This window comes from Euleptes europaea, chromosome 5 (assembly GCF_029931775.1).
Source record: "Euleptes europaea isolate rEulEur1 chromosome 5, rEulEur1.hap1, whole genome shotgun sequence".
NCBI lineage: Eukaryota > Metazoa > Chordata > Lepidosauria > Squamata > Sphaerodactylidae > Euleptes > Euleptes europaea.
Window position 1 is genome coordinate 12,202,485 of NC_079316.1, and position 23,584 is coordinate 12,226,068.

The 23,584-nt window shown below is 46.6% G+C and overlaps 1 protein-coding gene across 1 annotated transcript; it reads left to right on the top strand.

Annotated features, from left to right (window-relative positions):
- The first annotated feature begins 6,893 nt into the window (after positions 1-6,893).
- AHSG (alpha 2-HS glycoprotein) lies at positions 6,894-21,385 on the top strand. The gene is made up of 8 exons (XM_056850360.1): positions 6,894-7,118; positions 8,722-8,832; positions 9,913-9,997; positions 12,335-12,501; positions 15,040-15,150; positions 16,260-16,352; positions 18,064-18,272; positions 21,142-21,385. The coding sequence occupies exons 1-8, from the start codon at positions 6,894-6,896 to the stop codon at positions 21,383-21,385; spliced, it is 1,245 nt and encodes a 414-aa protein (XP_056706338.1).
- Positions 21,386-23,584: the final 2,199 nt, after the last annotated feature.

Below are 23,584 nucleotides of genomic sequence, written 5' to 3' on the forward strand. Positions count from 1 at the left end.
GTAATGCGCGGTAAAAGTTCTGTTTCCAGGAGTGAGAGTATGGGGTCGGATTCCCCGCCCAGCAAGGGTTGTATTCGAACCGCCAGTGCAGGTGCATCGGCTCCAAAAGTCGAGGTCAAAGCTTGAGCCAAGGTGGCGACCGGGGTGTCCTTTGTACATTCCACAAGGAGAAGAGCGGTGCGAATAGCGACTCGCTTGGCTTCAGCCTGACAGCTGGCCGCATCCGGGATCAGGGAAAAACCCTCCGGCGGGGCTCCTGCCATGGTAGAACTAGAGGAAAGAGTCTCTCGAGAAATAAGATTATCCAAAAGTCCAGTTAGTACTTGTAAATCCTCAGTTGCCAACCGGGCATCGTCCAGTAATTGATCCAAGTCTTGAAGATCTAAACGAGTATCAGTATCCTCCGACGTCAACATCCAGAGAGTCCCTTTAAGAGATTGCCACTGCTCCTGTACCAGTCCCCTCAAGCGGCAAACCTCTAGGGTAGTTCTGAAGAGTTCAGCGACTATGTCCTGTAACAGGGTGGGATCCTTCCGAGAGGAATCCAGGATAGTAGGTCACTCGGAGAGCTTCTCAGCTCCCATCCAAGCGGCAGGCGAACCCCCCTGGGCTCCAGCCTGACTAGTAGTACAATAAAGAAGATGATAGATAGCTGCCATAATGTAAGCTCCTGACCCTTCGAACCAGAAATCACCACAGAGTCATATAGAATCCAAGCAGATGGCTTTTACTGGTCAAAAAGGCAATACAGTGCATACAGGGAACTATGGCAGCTATGAGAGTCTCACTAGCCGAACGATAATATAAGGCAGTAAATGGCGGGAGATTATACAACATCAGCATACACAGACAGAGTCAACTTTCCCAGGAGCAGTATTCCCAGGCCTTGGTATGTGTGGTCGGCCTTGAGGCTAGACAGTACAGTACCGACACAGAAACAATACTGAAACCGAGATAGCAGCCTGACACATATTCTCTGTAGGGGCTCCCACATCATGGAACAGTCTGCCTGAGGCTTTTAGGAAGGCCCACACATATCTATTGCCTTGCAAAACGTACAAAACAAAATCAATCCAGAGGACATTCTTGTAGAGGGAATAAAACTGTGGTATAATGGATCAACTCAGGGAGGAAGAAGAAGAAGGAAGAGGAAGAAGAAGAAGGAAGAGGAAGAAGAAGGAGGAGGAGGAGGAAGAAAAAGAGAAGAAGAAGAGGAGGAGGAGGAAGAGGAGGAGGAAGAAGAGGAAGAGGAGGAGGAAGAGGAAGAAGAGGAAGAAGTGGTTTTTGTACCCCACTTTTTCTCTACCTTTAAGGAGCCTAAAAGCAGCTTACAATCACCTTCCCTTCCTCTCCCATCAACAGACACCTAGGTAGTGCTGAGTGAGTTCAGAGAGAACTGTGACCAGCCCAAGGTCACCCAGCAGGTTTCATGTGGAGGAGTGGGGAAACAAACCCAGTTCACCGGATTAGAGTCCGCCGCTCTTAACCACTACACCACACTGGCTCTTAGGCTATTAGGGACAGTGTGTTTTTCTTCTTACAGTTTTTCAGTCCCAGCTTCACTGCATTACATCGTTTTACTAGGAGTATTTGCTGTCAGACTCAGATGTTATCTTATTTTGTAATTCACTTTCTGAACACTTTATAGCTTTGTTTTACTAGGAATCTTTGCTATTCAAATATTATCATTCAAATGTCATCAAAGGCCATAATCAGCATACAGGTTGACTGGACGGTTCCATTGTATGTGTAATCTGCCTTGAGCCCCAGTAAGAAAGTCAAAATACAAATGCAAATAAAATATTTTTTTTTAAAAAAAATATGCAAGACAGAAACAAATAACTGCACTGTGTTTGATTTATAGATTTACTAGTATTTTATTTATTTATTATTTTCAGGGACATGGTTTTCTCCGGCCTTGTTAGTTTCACTGGAAGAGGGAGTGGATATGAACAAGTACATGGGTGTTGAGTGAAATTGACAAGGCTTTTTTTTAGATCTTACACCAGGGATCCCCAATCTTATTGAGCCTAAAGGGAACCTTTGGTATTCTGACACAGTGTGGCGGGCAGAGCCACAAAGTGGCTGCCTCAAGAGGCAGAGCCAGTCGCAAAAAGGCTGCCACAGCTTACGGTTCAGTCACATAATGAAGATCCTTGTGCTGAGGTGGCAGCTGCTGCCAAAGCAATTGATTTAAAAATCTCTCCAATGGCCAATCAGAATCCTTGCTGGGCAAAAGTTTTACCTGGCCCTGCCCACTTTCAAAAAACACTTCGTCACTGAGGAGTGCTTGGAAATACTGAGGAGTGATTGGGAATGACCCTGTAGCTGAAGTCCTTGATTAGAGAAAAGGGGAAGCAGCCAAATAAGAGATCCATACTTGCTACTAATGATCAAAATAAAACTTGTGTTCATTAGGAAATAGATTAAAATGTAGGGGAACCTAAACAGGTGCGATTCTATGGAAAATACGTTGGGTGCACGGCAGGAATTAAAATGCACTCCGGGTTGCACAATTTTAAAAAAATGATTTATGTAAGTATTTTACCCCGCTTATCTCGCCTCTGGGGATGCAAAGCAGCTTACAAACGTTTAATTTAAATAAACAAGGGAGGGGGGGAAGGACAGCACCCCTCCCACACACACCCCGGGCTAGCCCTGGAGCCATTAGGCTGGTTCACTCATCGACCCACTAAACCGGGGTGTCGAACTCAATCGTTACAACGACCGAATATGACATAAATGCCACTTGGTTGGGCCGGGCCATGCCTTGCCAACCCAGATCGGGAGTGGGGGTGGCTGCCTCATGGGCCGGATAAGAGCTCTCAAGGGGCCGGATCCAGCCCAGGGGCCTTATGTTTGACACCCCTGCTCTGTACTGAAAGAGGAAAGCCGAGGAAGGAGAGAAAAAGAAAGATGGAGGGGGAAGTAGAATGAGGGTCTGGAAGGACAGAGGAATAAAGCCCTGGTGTGAAGAACACTGTCTTGATGTGTCTCCTTTCTGACATTAAGCTACACGGGAGGGTCCGTGGCTCAGTGGTAGAGCATCTGCTTGGCATGCAGAAGGTCCCAGGTTCAATCCTCAGCATCTCCAGTTAAAGGGACCAGGCAAGTAGATGATGTGAAAGACCCCTGCCTGAGACCCTGGAGAGCTGCTGCTGGTCTGAGTAGACAATACTGACTTTGATGGACCAAGCGTCTGATTCAGTAGAAGGCAGCTTAATGTGGTCAAAACAAATTGGAAATGAGATCGTAGACCACAGGGAGACCACATTCAGTTCTTCATGCTTGTGAAGGACCTTCTTTTGAAGAAGATTCTGGGGCCTACTTTTCTCGCTGCCTAATTGTTTTTATTATTATTTATTAAACCAAAAAAGTGAATACAAATGGTTAAAAGGGAAGCTGTTTGGGGCAAGTAAATGCATAATCTAAATAAAAGGGACTATATGCTAAATAAATACAACAAGGAATGAGCTATCTGATTACACCCAACTATCTAAAAAAAAACACCTAATGGCAATATCTAACTACAAAGCAAAGCAGGAATGAATACAACAATAAGCTACAAAAATCTAATCGTAACAACCTAAGAAATAAATGATGGTACACAAATTAAAACGGTGACTACAAAATGCGAGAATCAGCAGCTAAAATATGCACTGCCTAATTGTTAATGGTTTTCTGGACAGAACAAGGGGACATGCTTATTTTCCCATGCTGATGTTGGTTGACAGCCTCCAATGACATTCTAATCGCGAGGGTCGAAGGGAATAGAACCCAACCTGGAAAGCCGAAGTTGGGTACCCAAGGTTGGGTGGGATGAAAAGAATATATATAAATAATGAAACTATATAATTTATTAGAAGCGCTATATAACAATTAAAATTACTTAAAATGGTTAAAATAGCACAACGGCATTTCTGAAGGTTGATGTCTGTCACCACAAGCCAAACGCGTTTCGGCCTATATGGACTTCCTCAGTAGTCTAGTTAAATCATATAAAACTATGCACACACATTACAAATATATTTACATGTACAGGCAATATACAAGAGGCCAGAAATGTAATAGGTTGTATATATTACCAATTAGACCAACCTCTGGTGGTATTGTCTTAGGTTTTTATGCTGGACTGTACATGTCTCCCGCATAAGTTGTGTGCAAGTATCAACCTATTCAAACAGTGTCACGCGAGGATTACCAACCTCCCGGTAAGGCTTGGAGATCTAGAATTACAACTGAGGTCCAGACTACAGAGATCAGTTCCCCTGGGGAAAGACATGGCCGCTTTGGAGGCTGGCATTATACCCCGCTGAGATCCTTCCCCAGGCTCCATCCCCAAAACTACAGGAATTTCCCAACCTGGAGCTGACAACACCACAGATTACCAAAGAGTTGTGCTTTGAAAGATTTGCCATTTATTCCTGAGCCCAGGAATCCCATTTACTTCTTACCTTGCCAGCAAGCATTCGGCTCCTTGAATGCTCACAGTTTGCTCTCAGTAGTACCACAGTGGCACAGATTCCACCCCCACCTTTCTACATGTCTGTCCCTGGAGGATCTCTATTCCCCTGGGAAGTCTGGTTTCATTAATCCCTTGCTGGCTGGAGAAACAAATTACCTTCAGAAAGGGGAAAGAGCCTGCTTCTACTTTGCCTGGTTCCTGAAGGAAGAAGAAGAAGAGTTGGTTGTTATATGCCGACTTTCTCTACCACTTAAAGGAGACTCAAACCAGCTTACAATCACCTTCCTTTCCAGTGCCAGATTTACGTATAAGCTAAACAAGCTACAGCTTAGGGCCCCACTCTCTTTGGGGGGCCCAAAAAATTTAAAGGAAAAAAAACTGGATGTACATTTCCAAAATATAAGATAAAAAACAAATAAAATAAAACCTACATACAGCAACAGTGTTTTGTTTTGTGTTGTGTAGGTGATGTAAGTAATGGGCCCTATGATGTAAGTAATGGGCCTGGCAATTACTTTGATAAAATACATATTTTGTTATGTGCAAATGGCTTTAAATACCTATTAGGTCCATAAATTACCATATAGCATATATTCAACACAAAAACAGCGACAATTTGTTGTTGGCAAAGGACAGCTGGACATATAAAGGCCCCATTACCTTCAATAGCTTAGGGCCTCATCAAACCTAAATCCGGCCCTGTTCCCTTCCCCTCCCCACAACAGACCCCCTGTGTGGTAGGTGGGGCTGAGAGAGTGTGACTAGCCCAAGGTCACCCCGCTGGGCGCTGGCTTCTTGTGTTGGAGTGGGGAAACCAACCCAGTTCACCAGATTAGCCTCTGCCGTTCATGTGGAGGAGTGGGGAATCTAACCCGGTTCTCCAGATCAGAGTCCACCGCTCCAAACCACCAGTCTTAACCACTACACCAAGGGCAGAACATTTTCAGGCATCTTCATCCAGTCCCTGAATTGCCACAAGACCTTATTCTATATGATGCTGCTATCCATGCTCTAGTTAATCGTTTTAGCCAGTTATTGAATGTTGTATCAGAACATTTCAAGTTCTGTTCATGCTCAGAGTTGCCACAGGAGCCGATTGATCGACACTTAGCAGCACTGTGTGAATACGTGAACACATGAAGCTGCCTTATACTGAATCAGACCACTGGTCCGTCAAGGTCAGTGTTGTCTACTCAGATTGACAGCGGCTCTCTCGAGTGGACTTTCTCATCCCTACTACCTGGTCTTTTTAACTGGAGATGCTGGGGATCGAACCTGGGACTTTCTGCATGCCAAACAGAGGCTCTACCACTGAGCTACAGCCCCTCTCCATAACTGAATTAAGTGCAACTTGTGAATTTGCTCATTTTACAGATGAGATGACTAGAGAGCTGGTGATCATGAAGACAAATAATTCTGAAATCTGAGGGGGGGAAACTTCTCATGTCAAAGGGACTGACTATGGAAAAATTCATAGAAATTGCTCAAAGAGTGGAAAGTGTTCTTCACTGTCCTAAATCAGACAGTAGACCAGGGGCTGTTGAGAGGGACAAAATAATAAAACCTGATGTTAAGAATTTTGCTTTAGGTTGTCACTTTTCCTACAGTAAACTCCAAAAATAATCCTTTCCTTGGTAATCCCAAGCATTGAGTTGACATTTTCATTGAGTTGTCCACCACAACCCCAAGATTTCTTTCCTGGTAAGTCTCCCTGTATTTAAAAGGACCTTAAAAGGATCATTTGCTCCTAGGAGAGCCTAGGAAAGCCAGCGTGGTGTAGTGGTTAAGAGGGGTGGTTTGGAGCAATGGACTCTGATCTGGACAACCGGGTTTGATTCCCCACTCCTCCGCATGAGTGGCGGACGCTAATCTGGTGAACCGAGTTGGTTTCCCCACTCCTCCACATGAAGCCAGCTGGGTGACCTTGGGCTAGTCACAGTTCACTTAGAGCTCTCTCAGCCCCATCTATCTCACAGGGTGTCTGTTGTGAGGAGGGGAAGGGAAGGTGATTGTAAGCCGGTTTGATTTTCCCTTAAATGGAAGAGAAAGCCAGCATATAAAAAACCAACTCTTCTCCCTCTCTCTTCTTCTAGTAGTGTACCAAGCAACATCTGATGATGCAGAAATGGAACTCCGGGACTACCTGGATGGTCTTCTTTAAAAAAATCTTTTTTGCTGACACCATCTTCCTTTTAGCACACTTCGCAATTTTCCTCTTATCTAACGAAATTGATTTTGCTTCCATGTCCCAATATGTTTACTTTTCCTCTTGTTTGCCGTCGCTCCTTGGACCTGGGACAAATATTGCGGCCCTTCGTTTGTGGAAACGTTGGTTGTCGCATCTCCTATAAATGGGGGGCCCTGCTGTGCTTCCTTCCACTTTTCCTTCCAGCAGAGCTCTCCTCCTAGAACCTCTGCCCACGGAGCCATGAAATCGCTGGTCGCTCTGGTGCTCTTGGCTCAGCTTCTGAGCTGCAAAGCCGGCTTAGTTCTGGAAGCTCCTACAGAAGTTGTTTCCCCCAAAATTCTTGGCTGTGACGACCCCGAGACTGAAGAAGCAGCCGCCGCAGCAGTGGACTACATCAATAAGCACCTGAAGCATGGATATAAAGTTGCACTCAACAGGATTGAAAAGGTCGTTCAGCATGAAAGGGTAAGTGCAACATGGAAAATACATCGTGTTCCTGAGAATGCACAGGAAGTGGGGATGTCATAATGACCTGTTGCCCTAAACTGCTAGTTCCTATCAATTCCCAGTTTTTATTCTTTTTTACAGTATGTTTGTCCTTTTCACTGCAGAGATATACATGGAAAAGTGCACCCTTTTATATCTCTGCAATGAAAAGGGCCAGAGACTTTTAAGAAAATGAACACTGGAAATTCCGAGGAACTGGTAGATCATGGCTATAGTTCCTTATATAGTTTCAGGACATTTTTGCAATAGAAATTACTGGGTTTTTTTTTTTTTAAGCCCTCAAAAAGCCCTGTGGGGATACAGCAGAGAAAATTGTGTCTGTGAGTAGCTGACTGGACGCTGAAGCAAGTGCCGGCCTAGCAGGCCAGTCACACCGCAAGGAAGGAGAAAGCAGAACCCAATCAGGCTGCGTGAGAATGCATAAAGAGACAATTGCACTGTTTGGCACTGTTAAGAAGGAATATAGGCATACCTCTGAGATACTGCAGATTCAGTTCCAGACCACTGCAATAAAGCAAATATTGCAATAAAACAAACTGCATAATTTTTTGGGTTTCCCAGTGCATATAAAAGTTATGCTTACACTGTACTGTACTGTACTGCATTATGTCTTTAAAAATGTACATACCAATTATAAAATACTTTATTGCTAAAAATGTGAGACAGACACATGTAGTGAGCACATGCTTTTGGGAAAATGGCACCGATATTCTTGCTTGACGCAGGGTTGCCACAAACCTTCAATTTGTGGAAAAAAATCCAACGTCTGCAGAGTGCAATAAAGTGAAGTGCAATAAAGCGAGGTATGCCTGCACGAACAGGCTGACAATCATTCAAACCAACCGTTGAAAAATCGGCTCCTTGTTTGTGACCAGCGAACAGGACAGTGGGCTGAATCCAACGTTGCTAGAGGGGCCTCTCTGATGTATTCTAAAGAACGACAAGATTTCCAGGGGACGAGTTTTTGAGAGTCAAAGTTCCCTTCGTCAGATAACTGTAGGAAGATATGGAGGGAGATTTGGCCCTCGAAAATGAATACTCTGAAAATCTTGTTGGTCTTTAAGGAGCTACTGGACTCAAATGTTGGTGTTCTACTACAGACCAACATGGCTACCCACATGAAACTATCTTGTATGCATTATCTATAGGGTTGTTCCTGAGCCAGGTGATGGATTGGCAGGCAATTGCCCATCCAACCAAACTGGCAACCCTAATTATCTATCTTCTTTGGGTTTTGTCTCTACCCTTATTGAGGAAGCAGTATAGGATTGCCAGGTCCCTCTTCACCACTAGACGGGAGGTTTTTGGGGTGGCGCCTGAGTTGGGGAAGGGAGGGACTTCAGTGACACAGAGTCTAATTGCCAAAGCAGCCACTTTCTCCAGGGGAATTGATCTATCAGCTGGAGATCAGTTGTAATAGCAGGAGATCTCCAGCTAATACCTGGAAGTTGGCAACCCTATAGCAGTATGTTGGTTAACACACGGACAAAATGTAACCATGCTAGAGCAATCCATCACTGGCAAAATTTAGGTGTAATTATCTCTGTTTCTCCCATTCTAGAGACCGCATGGAAAGGTAATGGAGCTTGAGCTGGATTTACTAGAGACTACATGCCACATCGTGAGCCCGGTGCCTGCTGAAAATTGTACAGTACGGAGTAGGGCAGAACACGTAAGCGTTCAAGTTTACCTTCTAGTTAACCTTTAAGCACTCGGGTTCAGGTGGATGGTTCTTCATCCAAGCAAGCTCCTTTCTGTCAGATCAGGGACGAGTGGGCTTCAGTCTTGTGTTAGCTACTTCTTAATTAGATTTAGCAGTTCAGCGCACATGGATTCAACCCGTATTGACAAAAAGCATCAAGAAGGAAGAGGGAAGATTATCATAGTTGGCACCACGAGCACAAGCGAGTCCACAAAAGTTACTGGACGTAGTCCCCAACATTTTTTTTTAATAGGCAGCCCATCCAGGTCCTTATCTGTTTCACTCATTTGGGCATTGCACATTGACATCTTGAAAAAGGGGGAAACGAAACCGCTTTCCTTTCGCGCTGAGAGCCAGCATGGTGTAGTGGTTAAGAGCAGGGGACTCTAATCTGGAGAACCAGATTCCCCGCTCCTCCCCATGAAGCCCCCTGGATGACCTTGGGACAGTCACAGTTCTCTCCGAACTCTCTCAACCCGTCCTGCCTTGCAAATTGCCTGTTGGGGGCGGGGAGGAAGGGAAGGCGATTGTAAGCAGCTTTGAGACTCCTTCCAGGAGAGAAAAGCAGGGTATAAAAACAAACTCCTCTCCTTCTTTCACGTTACAAAAAAAATCCCAACTTGCTCACCTGGAGGCCTTTCGTACTTCCTATAGGTGACCAAGTGGTGTTTTACAAGCACTTGCTTGGTTCGCCTTCTGAGGCCCCATAACAATGTCACTCCAAGCATGCCTGGCTGTGAATAATAGGGTTGCCAGCTCCAGGTTGGGAAATACCTGGAGATTTTGGGGGTGGAGCCTGTGGGGTTTGGGGAGGGGAGGGACCTCAGCAGGGTATAATGCCAGAGAGCCCACCTTCCAAAGTGCCCATTTTCTCCAAGGGAACTGATCTCTGTTGCCTGGAGATCAGTTGTAACAGTGGGAGATCACCAGCCACCAGCTGGAGATTGGCAACCATAAGGTCTCACAGTGGGATATCTCTACTCTCTTTTGTTCACTGGAGGCCTCTTCGCCGGCACTGCAGCCTGTAATTCTCTTCTTTTGAACCTCTAGGCCGTCGAAGGGGACTGCGATGTCAAGATGATCAAGGATAATGGAAAATATAAGGTGGTGCACACAAAATGCCATTCCTCTCCAGGTAATGGCTTAGCTGCTTTTGGGGGTGGGGGGTCCCAGAAGAACTATTAGATATGTCATAGGGGTGATAAGTACAGTTGACAGCTCCGGGTTGGGAAATACCTGGAGATTTTGGGGGTGGAGCCTGAGGAGTGTGGGATTTGGGGAGGGGAGGGGACTCCAATGGAGAATAATACCATAGAATCCACCTTCCAAAGCAGCCATTTTCTCTAGGGCAAATAATCGCTGTCACTTGGAGATCAGTTGTAATAGCGGGAGATCTCCAGTCACCTCCTGGAGGTTGGCAGCCCCACTGATAAGCAGCTGGTGTTGGTGGTTGTTCGGTAAATGCTGTACCAGCATCCTAAATATCTCCAGTCACCTCCTGGAGGTTGGCAACCCTACCAATAATCAGCTAATGGTGGTGATTGCTTGGTAAATGCTGTTATCAGGATCCTAAATATATTGAAAGGCTGGGGAGAAAGGCATTGTGATAGAAGTTTAGAAGTGGGGGGGGGGGATATAGTTTAAACATCACGTCCTTCCTCCGCCTGGAGTTACCAGACTTCTGCATTCTCTTCCCACATCTTAGACTGCCATCTTCTCAGTCCATCTATCTATTTCTATCCGGGCTTTTGTGTTACAGACCTGAAATATAAACACTGTTCAAATGACAGAAGAAATACCAGTCGGACAGATGCTGGTGGACACGTACTGCAGAATGAAGTGCTATAGTCCGAGCGGACTGTGCCACGGCAGACGGGGTGCCGTAGTCAAATGCTCTGCCATGTAGAGAGTTTTCTGCAAGTAAAAACTGGCACAATTGACAGAAGAAATCTTGCCTGTCCCTCTTCCTGACAAGCTAATTTTCTACGAGTGAGAACGTGGTTTGCCTGTCCCCCTGTTGTGGTGAGGGATCCACCCCCCACCCCCAGCTCTAGGGTTGTCAACCTCCAGGTACTACCTGGAGATCTCCTGCTATTACAACTGTTCTCCAGCCGATAGAGATCAGTTCGCCCAGAGAAAATGGCCGCTTTGGCAATTGGGCTCTATGGCATTGAAGTCCCTCCCCTCCCCAAACCCCGCCCTCCTCAGGCTCGGCCCCCCAAACCTCCCATCGGTGGTGAAGAAGGACCTGGCAACCCTACCTAGCTCCCACTGACTGCCAATGCTCCAAGCAGCGGCAGATAGGGTTGCCAGGTTTTTGGGACAGAGCCTGAGGAGAGCGGGGTTTGGGGAGGAGAGGGACTTCCATGCCATAGAGTCCAAAGCAGCCATTTTCTCCAGGGGAAATGATCTCTATCGTCTGGAGGTCGGTTGTAATAGCAGCAGATCTCCAGCTACTACCTGGAGGTTTGTGTGTGTGTGTGGTAAACAAAGGTTAGCGCGCTGTAGGATACTCAGCAAACTAGAAACAGCACTTCACAAGCTAGACACAATGATTATAAAGTAGTGGTATTTAATAACATATCCACCACTGATAGTATATAGGCAAAAACATGTGTTGTTAATTATTGCCTTAAAAGTAACACCAAAGAGAGGACTATGCCTTGTTACAAACAAATAACAGTATTATAGGTAAGTCCATGAAAGGGGGTGCCAACCTCCCTTTCTTCCACAGATATGCTTCTTGAGAGTAGCAATTCAGTAGTGCAGTTGTTCTCAACAAAAGCCCGGTGATCTTTCTGTTTCAGCGATTAACGCCTTCTTCAGGGACCAACGCTGGCTGTTATTAACATTCTGAGGAAGCAAAAAATAAATGGTGGTGTCCCATGCGTTGTTACATCACTTCTGGGGAAAACCCAGGGTAGCTCTAGAAATCACTGGTGTGGGAAGAAGCAACAGGCAACAAAGACTGCTCAGTTTGGGTTAGGATTGCCAGCTCTGGGTTGGGAAAAACCTGGAGATTTGGGGGATGGAGCCTGAAGAAGGTGGGGTTTGGGGAGGGAAGGCTTCAATGGGGTATAATGCCATAGAGTCCACCTTCCAAAGTGGCCATTTTCTCCAAGGGAACTGATCTCTGCCATCTGGAGATCATTTGTAATAGCTGACAACCCTAGCCTGGCTTGCCACTAGGCCCAATCTGCCTCTGGAAATACCCCAGCGCTAGCATGCCCTTCGTTAAAAATGGATACAAAAAAATATAATCTCTGTACCAAATATACACCTCACAAAATTAGTATAGGTCAGCACACTGTTACGTCAAATATTTACATAACACTATAAACTTTATAATCCATGAACTCATAGTCCAAAATGAAATTAAATCGATCATAAACCAAAGTACACAACGCTATGCACAGATTCCAAAAAAAGTCTTGTTAAAAATGAGCATTCTTGTCTCTGTTTCTTCCCGTAGATTCTTCTGAAGAGTTCTTCAGGTCCATCCCCGACATCCCACTTATGACACTTCTGAACGACTCTGAAGTGATGCAAACAGTTAACACCGCACTGGCCGACTTTAACGCTGCAAACGACACTCATGACTACTACAAGCTCCTTGAGATTTCCCGAGGGTATCGCGTGGTGAGTGCCAAAACCAGGATCGCTGCTCCGTCATGTAACACAGGTCCTTTACGCATGGGTAATTTGACTCATGTTCGCCCCCAGACTGACTTGGTTGTTCCTTGGAGTTATGCATGAGTTTTCCGTCCCTCAGAGATGACCTCGCGCCCAGCCCTCGCAATGTCCAGGCCTTGCCAATGCTGTTAAAACCCGATTCTTCGATCTACCCCTGAGATCACCCTGGGTCAAATTGTCTTCATCTCCATGAATAAGCCAAAGTGCAGGACAGGAGAGCTGGGTGTGTGTGTGTGACATTTTTCTCACAGTAAGCACTACAGCCAATTACAAAGCAGGGGTGGGGACTCAAATGCTTCCTGATTTTTGTCTCCTATCCAGAGTTCTTTCTGAGCAGACATTCGTCATATAAAAATGGGTTTTAAAACAATGCTTGGGTCCCCACCCCCCCTGTGCCTTTTAAAGAGCCCTGTTTTGTGAAATGGTTTTTAACATGGCACTTGGGTTTCTGCTGGAGGGAGAGGGGAACTGGATGTTTTTTCTCACGGAAAGCACTATAGCCAATTACAAAGAAGCGTTTTCAAGGGGCAGGGACTCAGACACTTCCAGATTTGAGCAGATAATTTTGCTGGTGCATAGCAGTTTGAGAACTCGCCAACAGAAAAGTTTAGGTTGAGCGAGCATCTAACTTTTGTTATACTGGTCAAAGACTGCAATAAATTTTATGACTATAGGCTGGGCGAGCATCGAACCCCAGGTAAAAGTCCCATGCATAAAAGACCACAGAGTTCTGCCAGTCCTCCAAGTTCTGCCTGGCTTGCGGTCTGCACAGCTTGAGTGCTTATAGTACTCGGATAAATTATTAGGGACTGCAGTCTCTACGACTGTGTATAGATCGCTGTAAGTCCTACTATGTAATTTTGCATCATTTAATGTGTTGTGTTAAACAATTTGCTTTGCTTCAGTTCAGTTCAGTTCTTTTTTTTCTTTTTTTTAAATTTTCTGGTGGCTTCTACAACCGAAAACCCATTGAATGGTTTATTGAGTGTCCCATTTTGTTGAGTGTATTGACTCACTTTTGTAATCCGCCTTGAGTCCCAGTGAGAAAGGAGGACTATAAATAACATAAATACATAAAATAAATAACTTAGGGATACCAACCTCCAGGTGGGGTCTGGACTTCTCCTGGAATTACAAATAGGATTGACAGCTCCAGACTGGAACATTCCTAGAAGTGTGGGGGTAAAGTCTGGGAAGGATGGGGTGTGGGGAGAGGAAGGACCTCAGCGGGGTATAATGCCATAGAATTCACTTTTTCCAAAGCAGCCACTTTCTCCAGGGGAACTGAGCTCTGTGGTCTGGAGACCAGTTGTAAATCCAGGAGATCCCCAGGCCCCACCTGGAGGTTGGCAACCCTAATCGCAACTGATCTACAGACTACAGAGATCTGTGGGGTAGAAAGCAGGATCAGATGAACCATTTAAAAGATCCAGCGCTGAAGGTTGCAGTGTCATGGCAGAAAGAGACTCATATTGGAACAGGCTTCCTCGGGAGGTGGTGAGCTCTCCTTCCCTGGAGGTTTTTAAGCAGAGGCTAGATGGCCATCTGTCAGCCATGCTGATTCTATGACCGTAGTGTTAGGATCTGAAACTTACTTAATTAATCTGCTACCATTCAGAGTGATGGATCTTGGTTTTGGCTTATTGAAAATAAAGGTTAGTCACACACAAAATACCACAGAGTCGTTTTCTTAATCAAATCAATTCTTTACTAACTAATCTCAAAGGTAAGGTACATGGATTAAACAATAAACTTCCTACATATCTAAGTTTCCTAGCCTTGCTAGACTCCTCTAGCAGTTACTACGCTTACTCACGAGTAGCCATTCTCACAGGGAGAATGTACTCTTCCATGCTTGCAGGTTGGTAACTTACAAGTAACTGGGATATAGTTTCTCTTTCAAACAAAGGATATACCAAAGCAGTAAAATGTAGATTACTTTGCCTACGTGACCATATGACACGAATGCAATGGCGATCTGCTCTTCCTGACCATTTGGCTAATTAACCCTTTGACTGTCTGACATGTAACGAATCTCGCTATCTAAGACCCAACACGTAGGCAGATCATGAGAGGGAGGGCAGGAAGGGTTGTGTCAGTGTTTGGCTCTCGTGGCCTTTTCTTGCATGCCCAGAGTAGTGCCAATCGCCACTTTGGGGACAGGAAGCAATTTTCATCCAGACCAGATTGGCCAGGGATCTTCAAGGGTTTTTTGTTTGTTTGTTTGTTTGTTTGTTTGCCATCTTCTGGGTGTGTAGAAGTAGTTGTAAATTTCCTGCATTGCGCAGGGGGTTGAGACTAGATGACTCTGGTGGTCCCTTTCAACTCAACGATTCTATGAAGCCATTACGCCTACAAGACTTGGCGCTGGTCCCCACCCATAGCTCTGGTGTCTCACACCCACCGTACACAGAATTCTTGTCCCAAGTCCTTCATACTTTCTTGGCATAGAGATGGCTAAAACATTCTTTGCTGTCTTCCCAGCACTTGACCAAAGGTGTCCACGCAGAGTTTGCGATCGTCAATACCAATTGCTCGGTCCGGCATGCGAAGGAGCACGTTGAGGACTGCCATGTGGAAACAGGCGAGCACCTAGTAAGTATCTCCCCTGGAGGTAACGCACAAGACAAATATATGGCAAGAAACACTTGCCCATATGGCCATGCTAGGCCGTTTATGCTTGGTAATTAGCAGCATGTTCCAGGCTGAAGTGTCCCACATATTTTTTTTATTTCTTCACGCTGAACTGTCGTTCCAGATGTCGCTGCAAAGCCAACGCATGCCTGCTTTGCATTTCTTAAGAGCCTCTTTTGTATTTGCTCCGCCCCCGCATTGAAGCATTCACCAAAGGAAGCATGCAGAATCCCAGCCACGGCTTAGCTATAAGATTGACTATTGCTAACGGCTATGCAAACGAAGGAATGAGGGAGCAGGCGAGTGGGGGGAGTGGAATTTGTTTGACTTTCTCCTTGTGCATCGTGAATATACATTTTAAAGGTCGGATTTTTAAAAATCAGCGTTGAGCGAAGAGCAGAATCAACCCTGCATAAATGGCCCTAGAGATAGAGCAGTGGTTCCCAAAGTGGGCAGTACCACCCCCTGGGGGCGGTGAGATTACCTAGGGGGGCACTAAGAGGCAAGGGGGCAGCAGGGGGCTCTAGAGGTGGGCCCCTACAACTGTGTTGTTCACTAATTTACAGTTGATCAAGCGATGGCACCATGCTGGCAAATTTGGTGGAAACTTATCAGAATTTTTTCCCAGACTTTGAAGAACTGGTACCACTGGATCAAGTTCATCATTTTTACTGAATCAGTTTCAACTAAAAAGTTTTAATTTGATTTGGAATAGATGTGCAATTAATTGTTACTCTTTTGAAACTTTATCGTTATTATCTCCTTTAGAGAGTCATGCAAACCCTTGTTTTGAATCATGCTTTTTATAGGATTGGGTAGGGGGCGCTGGGGTTGAGTTTGTGGAACCAAGGGGGCAGTGGTCCGAAAATTTTGGGAACCACTGAGCTAGAGGGACACACCTTGCAGTGGAAGACCCTTGGCAGTGGCGGGAGAGGAGCACACAGAGGTTGCCTTGGAGAGGAGGGTGTGTGTGTGTGCTATTTTCTGGACAATGCTACATGAGCAGACATCGGGCTTGGCTTGCTGATGCTGAGCAGCGTCTTGACTCCTTTGTCTTTCTTCATTTTCAGCACTATGGGTTCTGTAAGGCCTCCTTTCACAAGGCCATTAAGGAGGGTGCAGAGTTCAATCATGAAGTGCACTGCAAGATCTATGACCATCAGGTACCAACTTCAAACGTGGCTTTTCACACCGCCAGAGAGCCCCATGGCGCAGAGCGGTAAGCTGCAGGACTGCAGTCAAAAGCTCTGCTCATGACCTGAGTTCGATCCCGACAGAAGTCGGTTTCAGGTAGCCGGCTCAAGGTTGACTCAGCCTTCCATCCTACCGAGGTCGGTCAAATGAGTACTAATGAAGCTGCCTTATACTGAATCAGACCCTAGGTCCATCAAAGTCAGTATTGTCTATTCAGACGGCAGCGGCTCTGCAGGGTCTCAGGCAGAGGTCTTTCCCATCACCTACCATATTTTTCCTTGTATAAGACGACCCTTTTTTCTAAAAAAAATTAAGTAGAAAAATAGGGGTCGTCTTATACACGGAAAGCAGCTAACAAGAGCGGCGGGAAGAGCCCAGTCGCCCTGGCTGGCCGGCGACCGGCCTTCCCAGGATCCCCGCTCTCTTCCCCGCACGTCAGCTGATGGGCGGAGAAGAGAGCGGGCCAGGAAAGAGACCAGTGGCCCTAGCCGGCCTGCAACCAGCCTTCCCAGGGTCCCCGCTCTCTTCCCCACCGTATTTTACCCAACGCCCCCATCTATAAGGCGACCCCCGATTTCTTAATTTTAGGTTTAAAAATATAGGGGTCGTCTTATACATGGGGGCGTTTTATACACGGAAAAATGCGGTACTTGCCTACTCGCTTTAACTGGAGATAATGAGGATTGAACCTGGGACCTTCTGCATGCCAAGCAGATACTCTACCCCTGAGCCACAGCCCCTCCTGGGTTGCTGGGGGTAAAGTGTAGATGACAGGGGAAGGCAATAGTAAACCACCCCGTAGGCATAGTCTGCCTAATAAACATCGGGATGGGACGTCAACCCATGACCCGGGTTACCTTTACCTTTTACCTTTCACACCACCACCCCAGAGAAAGCACACCTCACTGATTATTGAGGAGGCCCCTGGGTTGACAGGGGCTTCTGTCCAGGGCTGGCATCAACGTGGGCAGCTGCCAGGTTTCAAGGATTCTGGCAGCCGCCACTGACCTCCCCCACCCATACAGCCACCTGCTGGTGCGTCCTTCCCCTATTTGCTTACTTGTGAACACTTTCCCATGCATGGTTCCAGCTACACATGCTTTCCAGCACAGAGGTAGGGTTGCCAACCTCCAGGTGGGGCCAGGAGATCTCCTGAAATGACAACAGCAGGGTATAATTCCATAAACTTCGCTCTCCAGAACGGCCATTTTCTCCAGGGGAACCGCTCTCTGTCATTTGGAGATACAGATGTGATTCCAGGAGCTCTCCAGGCCCTGCCATCCCAGCAATAAGGCATGCCCACGGGGGGCCACCACTGAGTTGGGGTCCAAGCCAGCCCAAAGAAGTAGAGTGCTGGCTTTCTCTACTTTTAAGGAGAATCAAACCAGCTTACAATCTCCTTCCCTTCCCTTCCCCTCCCCGCAACAGACTCCCTGTGAGGCAAGTGGGGCTGAGAGAGTTCGGAGAGAACTGTGACTAGCCCAAGGTCACCCAGCTGGCTTCATGTGGAGGAGTGAGGAAACCAACCCGGGTGGGGAATCAAACCCGGTTCTCCAGATTAGAGTCCACCGCTCTTAACCACTACACCACACTGGCTCTCAGATCAAAAGATCCCCATGAAGGCTGTGCTCTGAATCGGCAGCTCGAATGGTTTGCTCATAATTTTCTTTTCTTTTCCAGCCTGGAGTTCATCACGATCACTTGACCAAGGAGCACTTAACTGGAAAACTTCCACCCGCTGGACGTGGCTTCTTTCACCTCGACCTGATTCATTCCCACAACGGCACAAGCGCGTCACACTCCCACTCGGATGAGGTCGTACCGGCCGAGAAACCAAGCTCCTTGGCAAAGAGATCCGTCCTGGCAGTATTGCCACCCTGTCCTGGAAGGTATCGGCATTTCGACATCTAAGACCGGCTCTTAAAGTGCTGAGCCTGGCTTTGAATGAGGGGACCTGGCTGGTAGCCCACGATGAGTAAGAAGAACCTGTAGAAACCTGAGAAAGAAATCACTTCTATATTGTCTTGCGTGTGCTCAAATTCTTCAATCCATGAAGCTTCACCCTGATAAGTCACAGCACATATCAATAGCCTGCAAAAATCTACTCTCTGTTATTAAAAGGGCGGTATGTATATTTTGCCAAGTTATTGTGCATGGCACAGATTTCAACATGTCCCACCTTAGCTGCGTCTCTCCTTTTAGAACAAGGTTCTGACGCTTATAACTGGAGACTCAAAACAGAAGAGATTCGGGTTGTGCCGGCTGAAATCTTAGGAGCAGGAGGAGAGCTGAATGAAATCTTCCTTTGTCCAGGTGGTTTTTTCCCCCTCCCCTTGGCAAGCAGAAGAAATAAATTAAAGAACGGCATGCTGATTTGGGTGCTGTATTCAGGTTGTGGGCGAGCGTCCCTTTAGAGTAGCGCCTGTTCATAAGAAAGGCCCTGCTGGATCAGACCCAGGCCCATCAAGTCCAGCAGTCTGTTCACACAGCGGCCAACCAGGTGCCTCTAGGAAGTCCTTGTTTTAAAAGCCCTTGTTTTAAAAGGCCTGAACGTACACAGCATTGGACCACAGGCACCCCGAAAAGCATATCAGGCGTATTCTTAAACTCCATGAATTAGGATTCTTTTTTTTTTTCCTTTTTGTAATGTCTAAAAAAGCAATCTCATATTGTGGCTGGAAAAATAAGAGATCCAAAAACCAGTGCTTCGTAAATAAAACGATCAAATCCAAAATCTCTGCCGTTTTTGGTCTCCTGTTTGGTTATCACGCCAAAACTCACAGAAACTGGGTCGGCCGACATTGGGAACACTTGGAGGGCGGTTGCATTTGAGGGGTGGAGATTGGGAAAGCAACGGTGCATGACTCTGTGACATTACTTCCAAGGATGTACCCAAAGTGATGTCACAGCATTACTGACCCTATATGCAACTCTCCATGGTAACCCCCCATTTTTCCTCCACCATTCCATTGAGTACTGGCGGGAGGGGGAATGGGGGAGTTTGCCAGGCAAATGGCAACCCTAATGAATAGGGTTACAGGTCCCTCATCGCTATCGGCGGGAGATTTGGGGGGGCAGGGTTTGGGGAGGGGAGGGACTTCAATGCCATAGAGTCCAATTGCCAAAGCAGCCATTTTCTCCCGGCGAACTGATCTCTATCAGCTGGAGATCAGTTGTAATAGCAGGAGATCTTCTGCTATTACCTGGAGGTTGTAGAAGGAGGCAGCACGAGGCTCAAACGACCTAACTAAATAAATATAAGACAAAGCTTATTACAAGTAAATGGACATTTACTAATAACTCAAGGAGAGCAACAAAAAGCCACAAAAATATTCACAATTATTACGTGTTAATCCACACATCCAAATGCCTCGCAGGGCTTAAACTGAAAGTACCCAATTGGTGCGTGTTAATCCACACGTTCGAATGCCTCGTAGGGCTTAAACTGGAAACTTACCACACTGGGTTGAAAATACAAGACATAGCCCACAAGGGGCTTACAAAGTTACAACCGTGGCGACTGCACTAATATTCATGTTGAAGAGGTTGTGCTGCCACGTGTTACCTGCCACATGTCGGGCCCCCAAGTCTCCTTCCAGGCAGCTCTTTGTGCAGACTCTGCGTCTTTCCTTCTCCAGCCCTCCAGTTTTCCTCTCCATTATCCCAGCGGCTCCAGGATCGGTCTCTTTGTTGTCACACTACCATTCCCAGAAACTTTGGGGGTTTGTTCCGGTTTGCCAGTGTTTCCCCCTTACGCATCCAAGGATCAGTTCTCCAGACTCCTCTCTCATGACGAGACTTCTGGAAGCCCAGACGTCTAGGGCTGTGTCATGGCCCAGCCGGGTCCAGGGGACACCGATGACTCTTCTGATGAAGAGTCAGCCAGCAGCCCTGGCTTCTATCCCCAGCCATGGGATACAAAAGTTAAATACAAAAACAACCCTATGCTAACTGCAGAAATTAGTAGCCAAAAAACCAGCACAATGGCCAAAACTATATATGTGACAAAAAATCTAAACAATTGTTGTACATCAATATTTTCAGAAATTCATATAACAATTATCCACAATAGGAACCGCAGGTAAGTACAATGTATTGAAGATGATTTCCAAATTGTCCATAGAACAGTCCCAATGTGTTTGAGCTTTATACTCGATCAGCCTTGAAGGTGTTATTTGAGCTGTTGATACACCAGTATACCTACAGAAGAAAAAATATCAAACACATTGGGACTGTGCTAGGGACAATTTGGAAATCATCTTGTATACATTGTACTTACCTGCAGTTTAGGGTTGCCAGGTGCCCGCCGGTGGCGGGCAAACCCCCGGCAATTTACCCCTCTGCCTGCCGACCACCTAAGGGTTGGTGGGCAAACGTGTACGCGCGCGTACATACCGCATGCGTCACTTCCGGTTCTAAACCGCCTCGCGAGGGGCCTTATACCTCTTAGTTTGAGTGGTAAAGGGCAGCTTTACCACTCAAACTAAGAGGTATAAGGCCCCTCGCGAGGCGGCTCTTCCTGTTCTAAACCGGAAGGGATGCGGGAGCGTTGGCGCGCGCATGCGCACATTCCTGATATGAGCACAACAGCCTCCCGCCGGAGGAGAGAGGGGACCTCACAGCTCTACTGCGGTTCCTTTGGTGGATAATTGTTATATAAATTTCTGAAAATACTGATATACAACAATTGTTGAGAATTTTTGTCATATATAGTTTTGGCCACTGTGCTGGTTTTTTGCTACTAATTTCTACCCACAGCCAGCAGCTGAGGTGGTACAGGAAGAAGCAGCACCTGCGGGGCCAGGCCCAAACCCACAGCCAGGAACCAGCACAGCAACTCCTCAGCCCTCCAGCTCTGAGCCAGCTGCGGAAAGCCAGGTGCCTGTCTCCTCGCCCCCCTTGTCACCAGAGCCTCAGAAACGGAGGAGGAGGCGAACACGTAGGACCTTACAGGACCGGAGGTGAAGTGCTCAACTGGCACTCGGTACTGACCCAGCACTGACAGCAGTGAGGAGTGTTTGCAGGAGCAGGGCTGAGGTGGGGGTAGAGAACATAACAGACCAAGGTCCATCAAGTCCAGCAGGTTGTTCACACGGTGGCCAACCAGGTGCCTCTAGGAAGCCCCCAAACAAGACGACTGCAGCAGCACCATCCTGCCTGTGTTCCATAGCACCTAATATATTCTGCATGCTCCTCTGATCCTGGAGAGAATAGGCATGCATCATGACTAGTATCCATTTTTACTAGTAGCCATGGACAGCCCTCTCCTCCATGAACATGTCCACTCCCCTCTGAGAGCCTTCCAAGTTGGCAGCCATCACCACATCCTGGGGCAGGGAGTTCCACAATTTAACTATGGCCGTTTATGCTTGGTAATTAGTAGAGAGTTCCAGGCTGAAGCGCCTCACGTATTTTTTTTAATTTCTTCGCACTGAACAGTCATTCCAAACATCACTGCAAAGCCGGCACATCCCTGCTTCACATTTCTTAAGAGCCCCTTTAATGCAACCTTTTGTATTTGCTCCACCCCCACATCGAAGCATTCACTGAACGAAGCATGCAGAATCACCACCTCGGCTTAGCTATGCAAACGACTATTGCTAATGGCTGTGCAAATGAAGGAACGAAGGAGCAGGCAAGTGGGGGGTGGAATTTGTTTGACTTTCTCCTCTTGCATTTGGACCCTGAATTTTAAAAGGTCGGATTTTAAAAAATCAGCATTGAGAGAGGAGCAGAATCGACCCTGTATAAATGGCCTATGTGTTGTGTGAAGAAATACTTCCTTTTATCAGTTTTGAATCTCTTGCCCTCCAGCTTCAGCAGATGACCCCGTGTTCTGGTATTATGAGAAAGGGAGAAAAGCTTCTCCCTGTCCACTCTCTCCAAACCATGCATAATTTTATAGACCTCTATCATGTCTCCCCTTAACCGCCTTCTTTCCAAGCGAAATAGCCCTAAGCGTTTTAACCACTCCTCATAGGGCAGTTGCTCTAATCCCCTGATCATTTTGGTTGCACCTGCTTGGCATGCAGAAGGTCCCAGGTTCAATCCCCAGAATCCCCAGTTAAAGAGACTGGGTAGGAGGTGTTGTGAAAGACCTCCCCTTGAGACCCTGGAGAGCTGCTGCCAGTCTGACAAGACAAGACTGACCTTGATGGTCTGTTCAGTATAAGGCAGCTTCAGGTGTTCATGTGGGAAGGAGCGTAGGGGGAAGGGCCTCTGAATATTGTTGGCACCCTGCGGCATACCTAGCCCAGCAGCAGCACGGAGATGGCCTGGCGGGAGAAAGACACTGGGCTCAGCCCGTGCACAGTCGCAAGCCGCAAACGTATCCCGGGAGATCCAACTCCTGCCCTTTAAAACCCGAGAAGACGTGGGAGAAAGGCTAAGACAGCAGAATCTGCATTCAGTGTATGGCAGGGAGGTCCCTAGATTTTTGCTGCAACAGCTTGCCCATGAACTTGGAATGTTACATCAGGTGCTGTTGACTTTGGCTATTTTTCAAAGGAATAAATTGGGTTCTGTTGACTTAAACTCCGTTCCTTCACCCTCCTGGATAGAATAGATCTCCTAACCTTGAGCACGTCGGATGCCTTTAGTCTAGTCAAGGCATCCCCTCCCCGGCTGATAGGATGTAACCTATTGGCAATTCCTTCATATTTGACTAACAGTAGGGTTGCGAGGTCCCTCTTCACCACCGGTGGGAGGTTGTTGGGGCGGTACCAAACCAAACTGTGTAGTAACAGCTGCCACCAGAAATTGTGGAAATATCTTCTGCAAGAGAGCAGCACATCTGTGCTGCCACTTAGAGGCTCTGTCTAGTTGCTGAATCACCAACTTGCTCCCACAAGCTAGCAGAGGGATAACCATTCACACACTTTTACTATTTCGAGCTTTGGCATTCAAGAGACAGTGAGCTCACCGGCTGGTCCTTCGCCGTTGCCACACTTCATATAACAAGACCAAATAGGCACGGTGTCATTGCAGAGAGCAGGCTTAGAGCATTCAAAACATTCAAAAATTTAATAAATGAATACAAAGAATACACCTGGTCTGTTCAGGCATCATGCTGAAGAAGAGTACAAAGAAAAGGCGAAAAACACATAATCCCCTTTCCCTATATTTGGTACTTATCCTAAATGGGATTTAATTAGGAAAGGCTAGCAGGAAGAGGAGGGACTTCAATGCCATAGAGTCCAAT